General features: G+C 50.9%; 3 protein-coding genes across 3 annotated transcripts; 2 read left to right on the forward strand and 1 right to left on the reverse strand.

The window, feature by feature from the left end:
• Nucleotides 1-434: 434 nt before the first annotated feature.
• Nucleotides 435-1,790, reverse strand: PG986_013965 (ribonuclease H-like protein; the record flags this gene model as incomplete). Its single annotated transcript, XM_066850187.1, has 1 exon — nucleotides 435-1,790. The coding sequence occupies one exon, from the start codon at nucleotides 1,788-1,790 to the stop codon at nucleotides 435-437; it is 1,356 nt and encodes a 451-aa protein (XP_066694330.1).
• Nucleotides 1,791-6,397: 4,607 nt separating this feature from the next.
• Nucleotides 6,398-7,225, forward strand: PG986_013966 (uncharacterized protein; the record flags this gene model as incomplete). Its single annotated transcript, XM_066850188.1, has 1 exon — nucleotides 6,398-7,225. The coding sequence occupies one exon, from the start codon at nucleotides 6,398-6,400 to the stop codon at nucleotides 7,223-7,225; it is 828 nt and encodes a 275-aa protein (XP_066694331.1).
• Nucleotides 7,226-11,071: 3,846 nt separating this feature from the next.
• On the forward strand, nucleotides 11,072-11,806 carry PG986_013967 (ATP synthase protein 9; the record flags this gene model as incomplete). Its single annotated transcript, XM_066850189.1, has 3 exons — nucleotides 11,072-11,186; nucleotides 11,376-11,701; nucleotides 11,801-11,806. The coding sequence occupies 3 exons, from the start codon at nucleotides 11,072-11,074 to the stop codon at nucleotides 11,804-11,806; spliced, it is 447 nt and encodes a 148-aa protein (XP_066694332.1).
• Nucleotides 11,807-13,038: the final 1,232 nt, after the last annotated feature.

The raw sequence follows: 13,038 nt of genomic DNA on the forward strand, positions 1-13,038 counted from the left end.
AGGCGTAGCGGGTCGGCCCATGAAGCCGAGCTCTAGTGGTTTCGTAGCCGGCATGTATTAACGAGGGCTAAACATGGCATGGCATCGGAATATACTCTCACAATGAGAGGAACGAATCCCAGATAATACGGGCATCAGAATTATTATTCTCGCCTAATGCAGTACTCCTGGGTCACCACTATACGAGAGTAGTCAAGTCGAAACGAGCTCTTTCATTGCTGTACTCTTCGCACCCCGTGCTTCACCATTCGAGTCAGCGACTATCAACCAGGTTTGTGGCTTGTGGAGATCGCCTTGAACGTAAGCAGATGAGATCCATCCGCTTTCGACTCGGAGTATTCATGTCCATCCTCTTCCTCATCGTTCGCCATCCACCCTCACCGCCGCGGCCAAACTCGGGTGAGGCGCCCCCATCACGATGCTCCGCCGACTACCTAGAAACCCAGCGGCCGTCGTGGTTCCAGCGAGGGCCACATCTCGTCAAACTTCTCCTGCAGCTCCCGCACGGCGCGAGCCTCTTCCTCTTCGCGCGCCTTGGCGGCGGCGGCAGCGGCTCTCTCCTTCTTCTCGGCCCTGATTCTCTTCCGCTCCTCCTCCTCGCGCCGCTTCTCCCGCTCCGCCGCCTCCTTCTCCGCAATCTCCTTGCGCATCTCCCAGCCCCACGCCGCCAGGCCGGCGGGATGCAGGATACACCAAAGCGTCAGCTCGCGCGCCGCCAGCGTGTCTTCCACACAATCGTGTCCCGTCGTCGCGGCGGCCCTCGTACCGGATCGGACAGCGGCGGCGGCAGCACTCTTCCCACCGTGGGCCTGGATGTTCTTGCCCGTGAGCCGGCCCACCAACTTCCTCAGCCCCCAGATCCGCGGAAAGGCGTCGAGCCCGTGCTGCCCGAACACGGCGGCCGCCGTCTGCATGGACGTGTCGACGACGCGCGGGTGCGCGAGCCGCAGCATCTGCAGGTCGTTCTCGACCGAGTGGCCCACGAGCACCGTCTCGCTGTCCATGTAGCCCAGCAGGAGCGCGCGCGCGTCCCGCCAGTGCGGCAGCACGGCCCCGGCCGTCTGCTGCGCCGCTTTCAGCTTCGCGAGGGTCATGCCGCTGTACTTGGTGCGCCAGTTGCAGACGCGGCCGGCCGGCTGGACGGGGCGGTCGATGAGGATCTCGCCCGTGACGCCGTCGATGGCGCAGAGCTGGACGAGCTCGGAGCGTTCCCAGGGCGCCGGCGGGGTCTGTCGGGGTCGGGGATTAGTATTGGTCTTGGTGGTGGTGGTGGTGGTAGTTGTACTGGGGACACCACGGACATGAGGAGGTCGTCGTCGGGAGGGGGGTTGAGACTCGGAGTTCTGGATGCGGACGCCGACCATCTCGCAGTCGATGACAATGGCGGGCCGTCTGTTTCTGTTGTTGTTGTTGTTGTTCTCGGCAGCGGTGAGGTCAGGGGTGGGCGTAGTGACGTAGTCGGACAATTTGACGCCAAGTGGCAGCTTGATATTGGCTTGCTCCGAGGCCGACTGGGTTGGCAGGACGAAGTTGCGCTTCGTGAGCTGCTGCTCGGTCTGGCATCTCAACTGCAAGGCTTGGACGATTTGTTGGCTGACGCCCACTGATGCAGTCGCATTCTGTTGCTCGGCGATGAAGGTGTAAGTATTGGCGCCATATCGGAGAGAATTGGTGACGAGAGAACTGTCGCCAGGCGGGAAGGTGATGGGTGGGTAAGGGTTGGCGAGGATCACGGGCTGATCATCCTCGTAAACACCGTCACTGCTGTAGGACAAATCCACATACTCCATATCGGGCGACTGGGATGTTGCTTCTTTGGGCAACAATGGTTATGCTCAACGGCACTGGGTGTGTGTGATTCGGTGATCGACCTGCGCGGTTACGTGAGGCAGGAAATGATGGGCTCGCTTGTGTTGTTTGCTCGGGAAGGCACATCTCCAGGCGGCATCTGTTTTTATTTTTGTTTGTCCAATCGATAGACACCACTGAATCGAACGAGAAATGCTTGTTGGGTGCTGGTGTAAGTCCAGTGAGGTATCAGAGGAGCTGCAGCGGTCCTTCCAAAGTCGATAACGATTATGGACGCGATACGCCCATTGAATTGCACCTACCTACCTGAAGCGCGTGTGCTGTTGAAGTGTCGCGAAGCCTAAGAAAGTACGTGAAGATGTAGGTCGGTAACGAGTGGTTGAACCAAACAAATCACAGATATTAGAGACCTCGTTTTGATCATGTAGATGGAACCAGTTCATAACACTGCTTGCTTGCAAGTAAGTAGGCATGGACAACTGCCTCGAAGCCAGTTCATCATCGTCACATCCACTACGAGTCTCAGTAGGGTCTACGGACAGCGGAGGGTTGAAGTATATCAGAGTCCCATGTTTATGTTCTACGTCTCCTCGTTCCGTTTGATTTGATGAACAATGGGCAACATTCTGGAAAGCACTTGATTGGACCTGTATGGCGCGAGAGGGCAAATCCGCAAGCAATCCATTTATCACACTTTCCATGCGAGTTTACGTAAACAATATGTACCACGTGAAATATATCAGCGACCCATCTGGTTGCTGAAAAGCCTTGGGAGGCGCTTTTCATCATCAACTTTAGGGGGAGTGGCTACCCCGAGCATCGTTTCTCGGCACCCACGTATGTAATGGCGCCACAATATCATGCTCATAAGCTTCTTGTGTGCTGATTGTTGTCGCTCTCGCTGAGCGTAGTTGCCATAAAACCAACAATAACCATTGCGTGGATATGATACGTCTTGGAGGAAGCCGGCTTGCCTTTGATCAATCTTTCCGTGCCCCCTTGATAATTGATTCTTCGCTGGACTTACAGTCGCCAATCTGAACACCCAAACCTCCAGTCCTGTTCCTGGGCTCTGAGAGTCATTCAAGCCCATATATATGTGCCTGAGGCCATGTTGAAGCAGCGCTTGCAACACCTTATCCGCCCTACACGACGTGGTCATGCCCTTGACCTTCGAACGTACCAACCAACAGCGAGCTTTATATGTAAATCATGATGGAAACATTAAACTAAGTCGATGCACCCCCTTACGCTCACACCCCCCAACGGTCATCGGCGAAAAACAAAAACACCACAAGCAATAATATAGTAGATTAGTTTATAGAAAAACAACGAAAAATAGTAAAAATATAAAAACAACGTCATTTTATTTTAATTAAATTAAAGGCTTTACTTTCCGCATTAAAACTTAATTCCAGTGTTTCCTATAATAATACCGGCGGAGTTACACGCGCCGGCGCATACGAGCTATTTATATCTTTCCTCTTTGCTTTTTTTACCTCTATTATCAATATATACTTCCGGTTAGGGTCGGGGATGAGCCTTTTCCTCTTTTTCCTTTTTCTTTTTCTAGATTAGCTTTTAATTAAGCCTTCTCGTGTTAAAGCTGACTAACTTGGCCGTTTAAAAAGTTTAGGCTTTTTTAAAGCTTTCGAAATAATGCCCTCCGTATTACGCTATCGAATCGTACATTATTATTTTTTAATTTTTCGGCTAAATTTTTAATCTACCGGGAGCTAATTAAAATGGCCAACGGAAATACCGTATATTCGGCCTCCGGATCCGGTATTGGCTTTTTAGCCGGTCCTGCCGTCTACGAGGCCTCGAACTTTTAAAGTTAAGAGTTTAGGGGCTCATTAATATTACGAAAAAAATGTTAGCTGCCTTTTATCCGCCGGCGATAATGTGTAGTTTAAAAGTAAAAGTTTTAGCCGCCGCGTAATACCTTAGAAACTTTTTTTTATTTATTTTTATATTATTAAGCCTTAAGTAGTATAGTATAACCTCTCGGTAATATCTTTTTAAGTGTACTAAACACCTTTAAATTTAAAAGTTATAAAAAATGCGACGTATAAGCCGAAAAGAAGAGAAGTTAAACCTTGTTCTTAATATACGTTAATAAAAACTCCTCGGTTAAATAAGAGGCGTAATTATTTAGTATAAAGAGGCGTTATTAATCGGTATTATCGGGGGTAATTTAAAAGAGGAAAGTTTACTTAAATTATATTAACGCTAGCTCGTTATTCGTTTAGCTTTTCGGTAACGCCGCGAAGGTTTAACCTTTTATTTAATCGGTAAGAGTGTTATTTTCCTCGGGAAACTATTATAGTTAAAACTATTAGCTTTTAAATATAATTATCGGCTTAATAAACCGGTTATTAATATTAATTATTTTTATGATAGTTATTTATTCTCGATTAATAGAGCTTTTAACGATAATTTTTCGTACTTCGATAGGGCCGATTATTATCTAGTTATTACCGGCACTTAGTTATATACTAATTTCGTTATAGTTTTAAATAAAAGCCGGTAAAATAAACTTTAAGAAATCGTGTTTAAGCCTTTTAAAAAACTCTCGGATATTCTCTTTAAAAATATTATTAATACGCCGAAAATCTATAGTATATAAAAGAATAGAATTTAAGTAAGAGTAGCGCTTAAAAAATTTATTAATCCAGCGTTTTCCTAGTATATAATAACTTCTATTAGCTTTAAGTATACGTTAAGCAAATATTTTAAGGCAAATATACGGTGGTGCAACACTTAGTAAGACCTATATAAAAGCTTAAAACGTAATTCGAGACTCCTTTACCGGAGTTAACACTTAAAGCGACTCATTTCTATCTTTTCGAGTTAACCGGCCTTTTATCCGAACCTTTAAAATCGTGCGGCTAACCCGGTGCTTTAAAGCGGCTATACTAATACGCGCGCCGCGAAAGACGTCCTAAATCGCACGATTAAAGTTTAACTCGCTTACTATAGCGTTAAGTGTAAAAAAAAAAACGAAGAGAAAGAAGTAATTTAATTAAAAAGTACGACGAAAACTAACTTATATACAGTTACAAAAAAAAGGTGGTATTAATCAAGGATAGTGTTTTTGCCTATATCCGTTGGGGGGTGTAAGCGTAGGGGGGTGCATCGACTTACAAGGTACCGGCCAAATGCCAACGACTATTTAGATAATTGAGAATGTCAGCCAGCAACGGCCACACTGATAGTATTTTACATCGATCGTGTCTGCTCCATCATGTTGCGTACCTAATGCGTCTCGAGTCAATGGATGCCTTGGCAGGTAGCTATTGTCTGAAAACCGGAACCATCAAAATGCCACCTTTGTTAACGAGTCTTCTTTGTAACTAGCCCTGGGAAGTGGGCATGGTGCTTTCTGGAAGTAATTGCGCCCTGCTTCTTTTCTTTGTCGCAGCATTGTCCACATTACGTTTTCATACTATAGTCATCCTCCCAGAGGAAAAACCCCGAATCATGAGAAGGAAAGTTTTGTTTTGTTACGAGAGTTCCCGAGGACGCAGCCATTACTTTTAATAATAAGACCCTTGATAACGTGGCATCGCTGGCTTTTCTGAAGCACAAAAGTGCGTAGGATTGCCCCTTGGCGATGTTGTCAAGTCACTTCCTTGCGACCTTGCGACAGGACCACTTATCAAATCCTGTAAGTGTGGACTGTAAAATAAATTAGCGGTTTGATTGTCCAAGAATATTCCTTCAAGGACCGACAGTAGTAACCATAACTAAAGGAGCCACACTGAGGAAAGGCACCCATTTGTCATCCCTGCCCGTGCAGTACTCAGCGCAGCCATATCCCAGTTGCAACGCAGGCTTCTTCTCTGCGATACTCTCTTTTATAATCTTATCTCCATACATGGTTTCTTACGTCCTGTCAAAGAGCCGTTGAGGTGGTTTCGACTCCTTATTAAGGTCGGAATAATAAAGCCCTGGCGCACAGATCTGGAGCAGCTTGGAGAGACACCTACATGATATTATGTACATAGCATTGGCGGTTGGGAGCTACTTGTGGTTACTTACATGGTAAGGGTCTCCTTGAAATTGTACAATAGGAGCTTAGTACAGTGTCCCGCCTGTCCTTGCCTGCCAAGTGGTCTCTGGATCAGGGGTATATACAAAACACAAATCGAGCCGTAAGAATTTCCAAAGAGTGCAACTACTACATTAACAATTCCATTGTACTCCAACAGGGAGAGAATGGACAACGCAATTGGGAATATTTTCAGGGGCTGCTTTTGTTTAGCACAATGATGCCCGACGAGGTCCATTTCTTTCATATCGCTCCCTGTCGCATAAAACAATGTTATTGACACCAGACAAAGGAAAACAACCGTCAGGGTTTCCTTCCAAGTGTTCGAGAAGCATGATACACGTGCTCAACTGCGTCCTGGTATATAAAAGTGGTAGAAGAGCGGCCAGGGGTCAATGATGCCCACAAAGCTCCATTCGAGTCCTCAACCATAATCGTCTGCCTCTTGGAGAAAGAAAAGGATAGGTTGAATTACTCACCAGCCTCTGTTACTTACAGTCTCACCCTGGTAGCGCGATATTCCATTTCTCCACAATGGCACCCACCGCTTTTGTCCCCGGTAACGCCATCAACCGGCGGAGATTCCGAGAACCAGACGGCACCGTGATCCCCGGCGTCTGGAAGACGAACGAGTACCGCGTGACCAAGCCGACGTGGCGGCCCGTGCTCCGGGAGGACAACCCGCGACGCCACCCCTACAAGTGGAAGTGGCACGAGAAGCTGACCGAGGCCATGGACGCGGCCGGGCCGACCAACGAGAACACCATCAACGCCCTCCTGGACTGGAAGACGGCGGGCGCCAAGTGCCAGGTCTGCGGCCTCTTCTGCGGCAGCGACCAGTGCGGGCAGGCGTGCTACGAGTGGTTCCGTGCCGGCAACGTGGCCCGGCTCGAGAACGAGTGCGAGCTCCGGCCGCTGCACTACCGCAGCAAGATCGGCGGGCACGGCCTGTTCCTGCGGGCCGACGCGCCGGCCTCGATCCAGCGGGGCGACCTGGTGGGCGAGTACCTGGGCGAGCTGGTCCCCCTCGAGCCGGGTCCGGAGAACCCGAACGCCGCGGACGCAGTCGACGCGTCCGCCAACAGCCGGTACGTCTTCAACATCCAGGACCGCTGGAACGTCGACGCCGCGACCTGGGGCAACGAGACGCGCTTCATCAACCACCACTGCGCCCCCAACCTCAAGTCGGTCGTCATCGTCGTCGGCGGCCGCCGCCTCATCACGTTCCGCGCGCTCCGGGCCATCAAGGCCGGCGAGGAGCTCACGATGAACTACGGCGACGGGTACTTCCAACCCGGCGAACAGTGCTATTGCAACGTCAACGGTGGCGTGAAGGCACATGACCCAAGACCAAGAGGATAGAAAAAGAAAGGGTAAGGTAAGTGCTCGCTCCCCGAGCGAGCGAGGTAAGTCTGCTTGTTTTCGCGTTGTTTAATCTGTTTCCATATGCCAAGGTAAGTCTGGTAAAAGAATCTAAAAATAGCATATCCAGTATAAGGGCTCACGGAGCTTCCGATCTGCTTGCTACTTCGTGCTTTAACCTTATTGCCAGCTTCTTGTAAGAAAGTGACCACTCTGGCCCTTCCGGTAGACTATCATCGGATACCCACGAGCCCAGTGCCATGTTATTTGCCTTCGAAAAAGGATTACCCATGGTATATCCGTGCAACTCTTGAGCTTTGGATATGGGAATAATCGAACCAACTTGGTGAGCTCGTAAATCTCTTATACATTATTTAGCAACATCGGGGATATACGCACGCATAGGTGGTCAAGTAGGTCACTGCGATACAATAGTATCGGCGTCTCGCCAAGTGAGTGAGGTCAGCTGCAAACGTGACGAAAACGCCCGTTCGCTTAAGACGAAAATTGGGTCAAAGGAAGAGCCGGAAGGAGAAGAAGGAGCGAATACAGCAAAGGGCCCCGAGACAAAGACCACGCATCTTTCTCTACGACCATCAGTGAGACCCATCAGGTCTACAGTGCAGGGACCAACGCACCACGGCCAACGAGCGCAGTCCGCATCTTTTATGATGGATTTTCGGGCCACTCGGCTCGCTCGAAACATGTACCAACCATCATGACTCTGGTTATCGGCTTGAACGATCGGTCCGGCCGCAGACGCCCTGACTCGCGCCGGCCACCTACTCCCCTATCTTTTTATGCGGTGCCACCAGGGACCGTCTGAATCCAGTGACAATTGCCTCGGGAAGTATACATGGCCCAGTGTTTTCTCTTGCCGAGTTGGACGAGAGTTATCGCGGGCTGTCGGCTACGTTAGGTCTGGTTGGCCCGACATCTGATCTCTCTGGATAGGTTGAGCCGCATCGTCCCAAGCCACGTATTTCCATTCGATAGTGTGGCCACCGACGTAGACAAATTGGCCGAGGGCGCATTGTTGCTATCGTGTTTGGCATCGTGCATGTTCTTGGTCGCGCCGGGTTCGGGTCGGGTGTAGTTCGACTCGCTGTACATCGGATTCGCTTCGGGCTTGACGAGTCGTTGTTCGAGGTAGCTGGCACGCCGAAACACAGGTAGGTATGTAGGTAGGCAAAACGTCGTCGGTAGGTGTTCGAGTCTGCGACAGAAGTTCCCCTCGAGCTATGATGTCAGACTGAAAGAGCAACGGTCCCGTGATTCTTTAACTTGCAATCTCTGAGCCAGAAATGGACAATTCAATTGAACCAATTGGCCTCTGCATTTGCCCAGCTAGACGCTGCTTGATATTGTGAGCATCAACATTGACGTCTTGTCTGTCGCGTGCCGGCCGTTTTTAGCTGCTGTTGATTGTCGTTCGTTTCTGGCGCGGGCCGTTCTCCCCAAGCTCAAGGGCAGCTTCCCTGCAGGTCCAGCCAGATCAATTGCAGGGGTAGCTTCAGCACAGCATCAGGACGTTCTGGTATCGAAGGCGATCATGTACCAGAACAATGCAGGCATACAATTACAAGATGTGAGTAGGGAGTCCGATTGAGAGCTTTCGAGTAGTTGTTATTTCGATATCTTGAACATATCTTCTTCCTCGTTTCCAATGCTGACAGCCGATGTTTCTCCCGATCCAGGTAAGAACCAAGACGGTGGAAAATGCAAACCAAATCTCGGGTAAGCAAGCCTCGCAACGCAACCGCCGACCAAGAACGCACATACCACGTCAGATTTGGAAATACCTACCTGGCCTACAGCGTTGTACCTGGCAAAAATTTTGATTTTCGCAGTCAGCCACCAGCAATCCTCGACCAGTGAAGTAATGCACTTCGAAATTGCCATGTCTCGTCCTTTCATGTCACCGCCGAAAATGCCAAGACAAAGTCTACGTTCAGAATACTACGAGTAATCATGCCGCGTATCGTTGAATACGCCTTCTCCAGCTCAATCAAAGGGCGGAATCTGTGGCCCAAAAGCTCGTCGGTCGAAACCGCGAACGCACGCACTTCACATAAGCTTCCCTTGCACGAAGCGGCTGACTTGAGGCTCCCTTGACCAAGGCTGCAAAAGGCATGCAGTTTCCCCTTGGCGCGTGCCGGCATAGGTTGGGATACCCCCCCCCAGCCCTGCATTGCAGCAGCACCGTCATGGGTCATTCATGGATTCTGACTGGCCGAAAACTCTTCGCCGTCGGGTGCGCCCCCATGCCAGCACGACATGCTTATCTCTTGGGAATATCGAATCGGTAGCAGGGCACACCGTCCCATACCTCTCTCTCGTCTCGACGTCGCAATCCTTGATAGCAACATTCTCCCATTCTCTTTTATTCCGTCAGGACGAGTATGTCACGGCTTTCGCACTCTGGCGGTCATGGTCTGTCCGCAAACTTTCCAACCGGGGTGGTACGCTCGACATAGGTAAGATTCGATGGGGAGTTCGACGTCCCGGGTTCTGTTCGAGACAGCTCGAGTGTGTAGGTAGGTAGGTAGGGTAAGGTAAGCGGCATCTCGCATTCGGTCACATTTCCTATGCTTCTCAGGTGAATAGGTAGGTGTGCAGCAACATGTTTGTCCACCTTCACTAGCAAAGAACACCAGCGGTAAAACGGTAGGCCATCCGCCCTTCTTATATACCCTTCGGTTCGTCACCGATTTTGCTGGTAAATCCCCACCACGTGTCCGGATTGTTGACGCTCATCGACCCAAGTGGGTACGGCTGGTGGGGGTCGCTTGCCTCCTCCCCTGTCTCACCTCCCTCGGGCCTCACGCTCTCTTGCATCATCCAGGAAGCCCAAGAAATCGCTCACTCCGGCGAGTCCAGCTCTGAATTGAATACCTATGATCGGAAGGCTGAAGTCGAGATGGGCACGTAGAAGCCTCACCAAAGCCCTTTCCTTACCTCTCCACCCCGGGTTTTTTGTCCATAACCATAACCTCCCTCTTGCCCAGAGTTGATTGATAGAGAGGATGAGGTCATCATCATGTAAAAAGACGGTGACATTGCTGTACACCCGGGGTTTCCGGGGTTGAGACAGGCACTGCCCAAACAATCAACGCCGACACCAGAAAAATAAAGCATTCAATGGCAAGGCCTCGGCGTGGTAGTTCTGAATGGCCGTGACCCGGGTTGACCCGAGGCCTTTGCTTGGTGTTTGTGCAACGAACCAAGCGAAATTTCTGTCAGCCTTGTCTTGTTCGGGCAGCTTGGAGCAAAATTTCTGCTGAAGCTTGGATCGTGGCCCGGCCCACCCGTCAGCGTCGAGAGTGGAGGCCGAGATGATAATGTCTCGTTTGGTCGTTTTTTAGCCTCTGCTCCTGCGTCTCGCCAGCCAGCCCGTTGCCCGTCCCCCTACCACCTACCCAACTACCTACCAGTCGACCTACCGCCTAGCCCAGTGCGATTCCCGATTTTCCCACTACCGCTACCGACCACACACACACCCATTGTGCTGTACATCCATCCATCCACCTCTCGCACCTGTTGCTTGCTGCTGCTGCTGCTGCTTGTCTTGCTCGCCCAGCAGCTCAATCACTCACTCACTCACTCACTCTCTGCACACCAAACCAGACCAGCCCAAACCAACTGGGTCCTCCCCCCTTCGGCTCAGCTGTTCCTCCGTCCACCTGTTCTTTTGGTTCCTTCTGGAGCTCCCCTTCCTTTCCTTTCTTCCCACACCAGTCAAGAAGCTCTCTGCTCCAGATCCAATCTTCCCTTCCTACCCATCTCAAAGCTATCCATCTTTCCCGCTTCACCACCACCATCTCCTCTCAACCCAAATCCATCACAATGGCCTCCGTTCGTGTTGCTGCTTCCCGCCTCGCCTCCTCCATGGGCTCCAAGGTCGCCCGACCTGCCATGCGAGTCCAGGTCCCTGCCGCTGCCGCCAAGCGCACCATGACCAGTACGTGAAAATTTTTACCCATCCTGCCCGCGAAGCTTGACGAGCTGCTTTCGAGCTCGACAGCGTCAAGCAACCAGCGGGAACAGCCCTGCTGCCATCGGCAATGGCTTCAATGGCCTCAATGGCCATCAATTCATCAAACCGTCGGACCAATTGGCTAACCCATGATTGTTTTTTCCCCTCGTGCAGGCAACGCCTTCCAGACCGTCAAGCGCCAGCAGGCCTCTAAGATCGTCAACGCCACCACCCGCCAGGCTTTCCAGACCCGCCGCGCCTACTCTTCTGAGATCGCCCAGGCCATGGTCGAGGTCTCCAAGAACTTGGGTATGGGTTCCGCCGCCATCGGTCTGACCGGTGCTGGTATCGGTATCGGTCTCGTCTTCGCCGCCCTCCTCAACTCCGTCGCCCGCAACCCTGCTCTCCGTGGCCAGCTCTTCTCTTACGCCATTCTGGGTTTCGCCTTCGTCGAGGCCATCGGTCTTTTCGATCTCATGGTTGCCCTCATGGCCAAGTTCGTACGTGCTCACCGCCTCCCTCCAAACCCGAGATATCAATTGATATCGGGTCGCGTCTTCAACAAAACCCAAACATTGTGCTAACCTGCATCCCAACAGACCTAAACGCATTCTCCAATCTTGGAGGCTGGACCCACACCACGAGTCTCATAAGCGTCGTGTGAAGAGCGATCTTAAGGCATTGCTGCAGCTGCACCGTGTAGACGACATACTCATGTTGCCTTCCCATGGTTGCTGGCGTGCTTGCTTGCCGTGTGTCAATTCAAGGGAACACCAACCAGCATAGACTAATAGTGGTAGATATGTCCTGGGGAATAGACTGGGCATTTGGCGGGTAGACTTGCATAGCATTGAGATCATTTGTAGACAAGTGGCCGAAGATGGGGATATTCTGTCAAAAAGTCAACTGCGGGACCTGTAAAATACAACCATCATCTTTTCCCTGAACCCCCCAACTCCCTCGACTTGGATACGGCTCAAAATCTTCATCTTTTTTTCTGTTCTGAACTGACGCGACGCGGATGACTGCACCCCTCAATTCGACGATGACTTCATTATTTCAACTGGTATGTTGATAGTATGTGATATTGTCTTTGCATTGGGCAAAATTGGCACTACGAGCCCAATTGACTGCAATTGAAGCTCCAAACCATCAATTGACTTCAATTGGTACCGGACACCGACCGTGGAATCCGTACTGATGTCAATTGTTCAATGCATTGACATTCAATTGACAGCTCAACGGCCTCTTCACGATGGCCTCTTCACCAGGCTGTCTCGCACTGGCGGGCAGACGGGAAGCCGATTTGGTGAGGGCTTTTTTAGATTTTTTCCCCGACGAGACCCACCCCAGTCTCTCGTTATCCTCGGCCTTCTGGATAACGAAAAGAGAACCAAGGCACAAACCACACACAACAAGCACACCCACTGCCACACACTCCAGAAAGTGAGACACACCCAGGCCAGGATGCACTGGCTTCCTGCACTGGGTACTTACCTTCCGACACACACCACACGCTTGTGTGGAATGTCCACCTTCCCCGGCTTTGTTCCCTTATCTTGCGTCTTGGCTCGCCTGGTGCTCTGAGCTTTCCCTTCCCATCATCCCCTACAACTCTTTTGCTCTGTATTCCGTACCCCCGCAAAATGGCCAAAAAACCCAATGGTGCAAGCAGCGTTGCTATCGTCGATAACAAGGTCCACCCAACTCGGCTCCGCCGTCGGCTGCGTTCACCAACCCAATCACGAATCGGGGATGGCAACGTGTGGGTTCGGTAGGTCGTCCACGATGGACTGACGATCTGATGATAACGAAAACCTTCTCTTCCTTCCTTTCT

The sequence above is a fragment of the Apiospora aurea genome (assembly GCF_038362705.1).
Source record: "Apiospora aurea strain CBS 24483 chromosome Unknown utg000009l_segment0_segment0, whole genome shotgun sequence".
Taxonomy (NCBI): domain Eukaryota; kingdom Fungi; phylum Ascomycota; class Sordariomycetes; order Amphisphaeriales; family Apiosporaceae; genus Apiospora; species Apiospora aurea.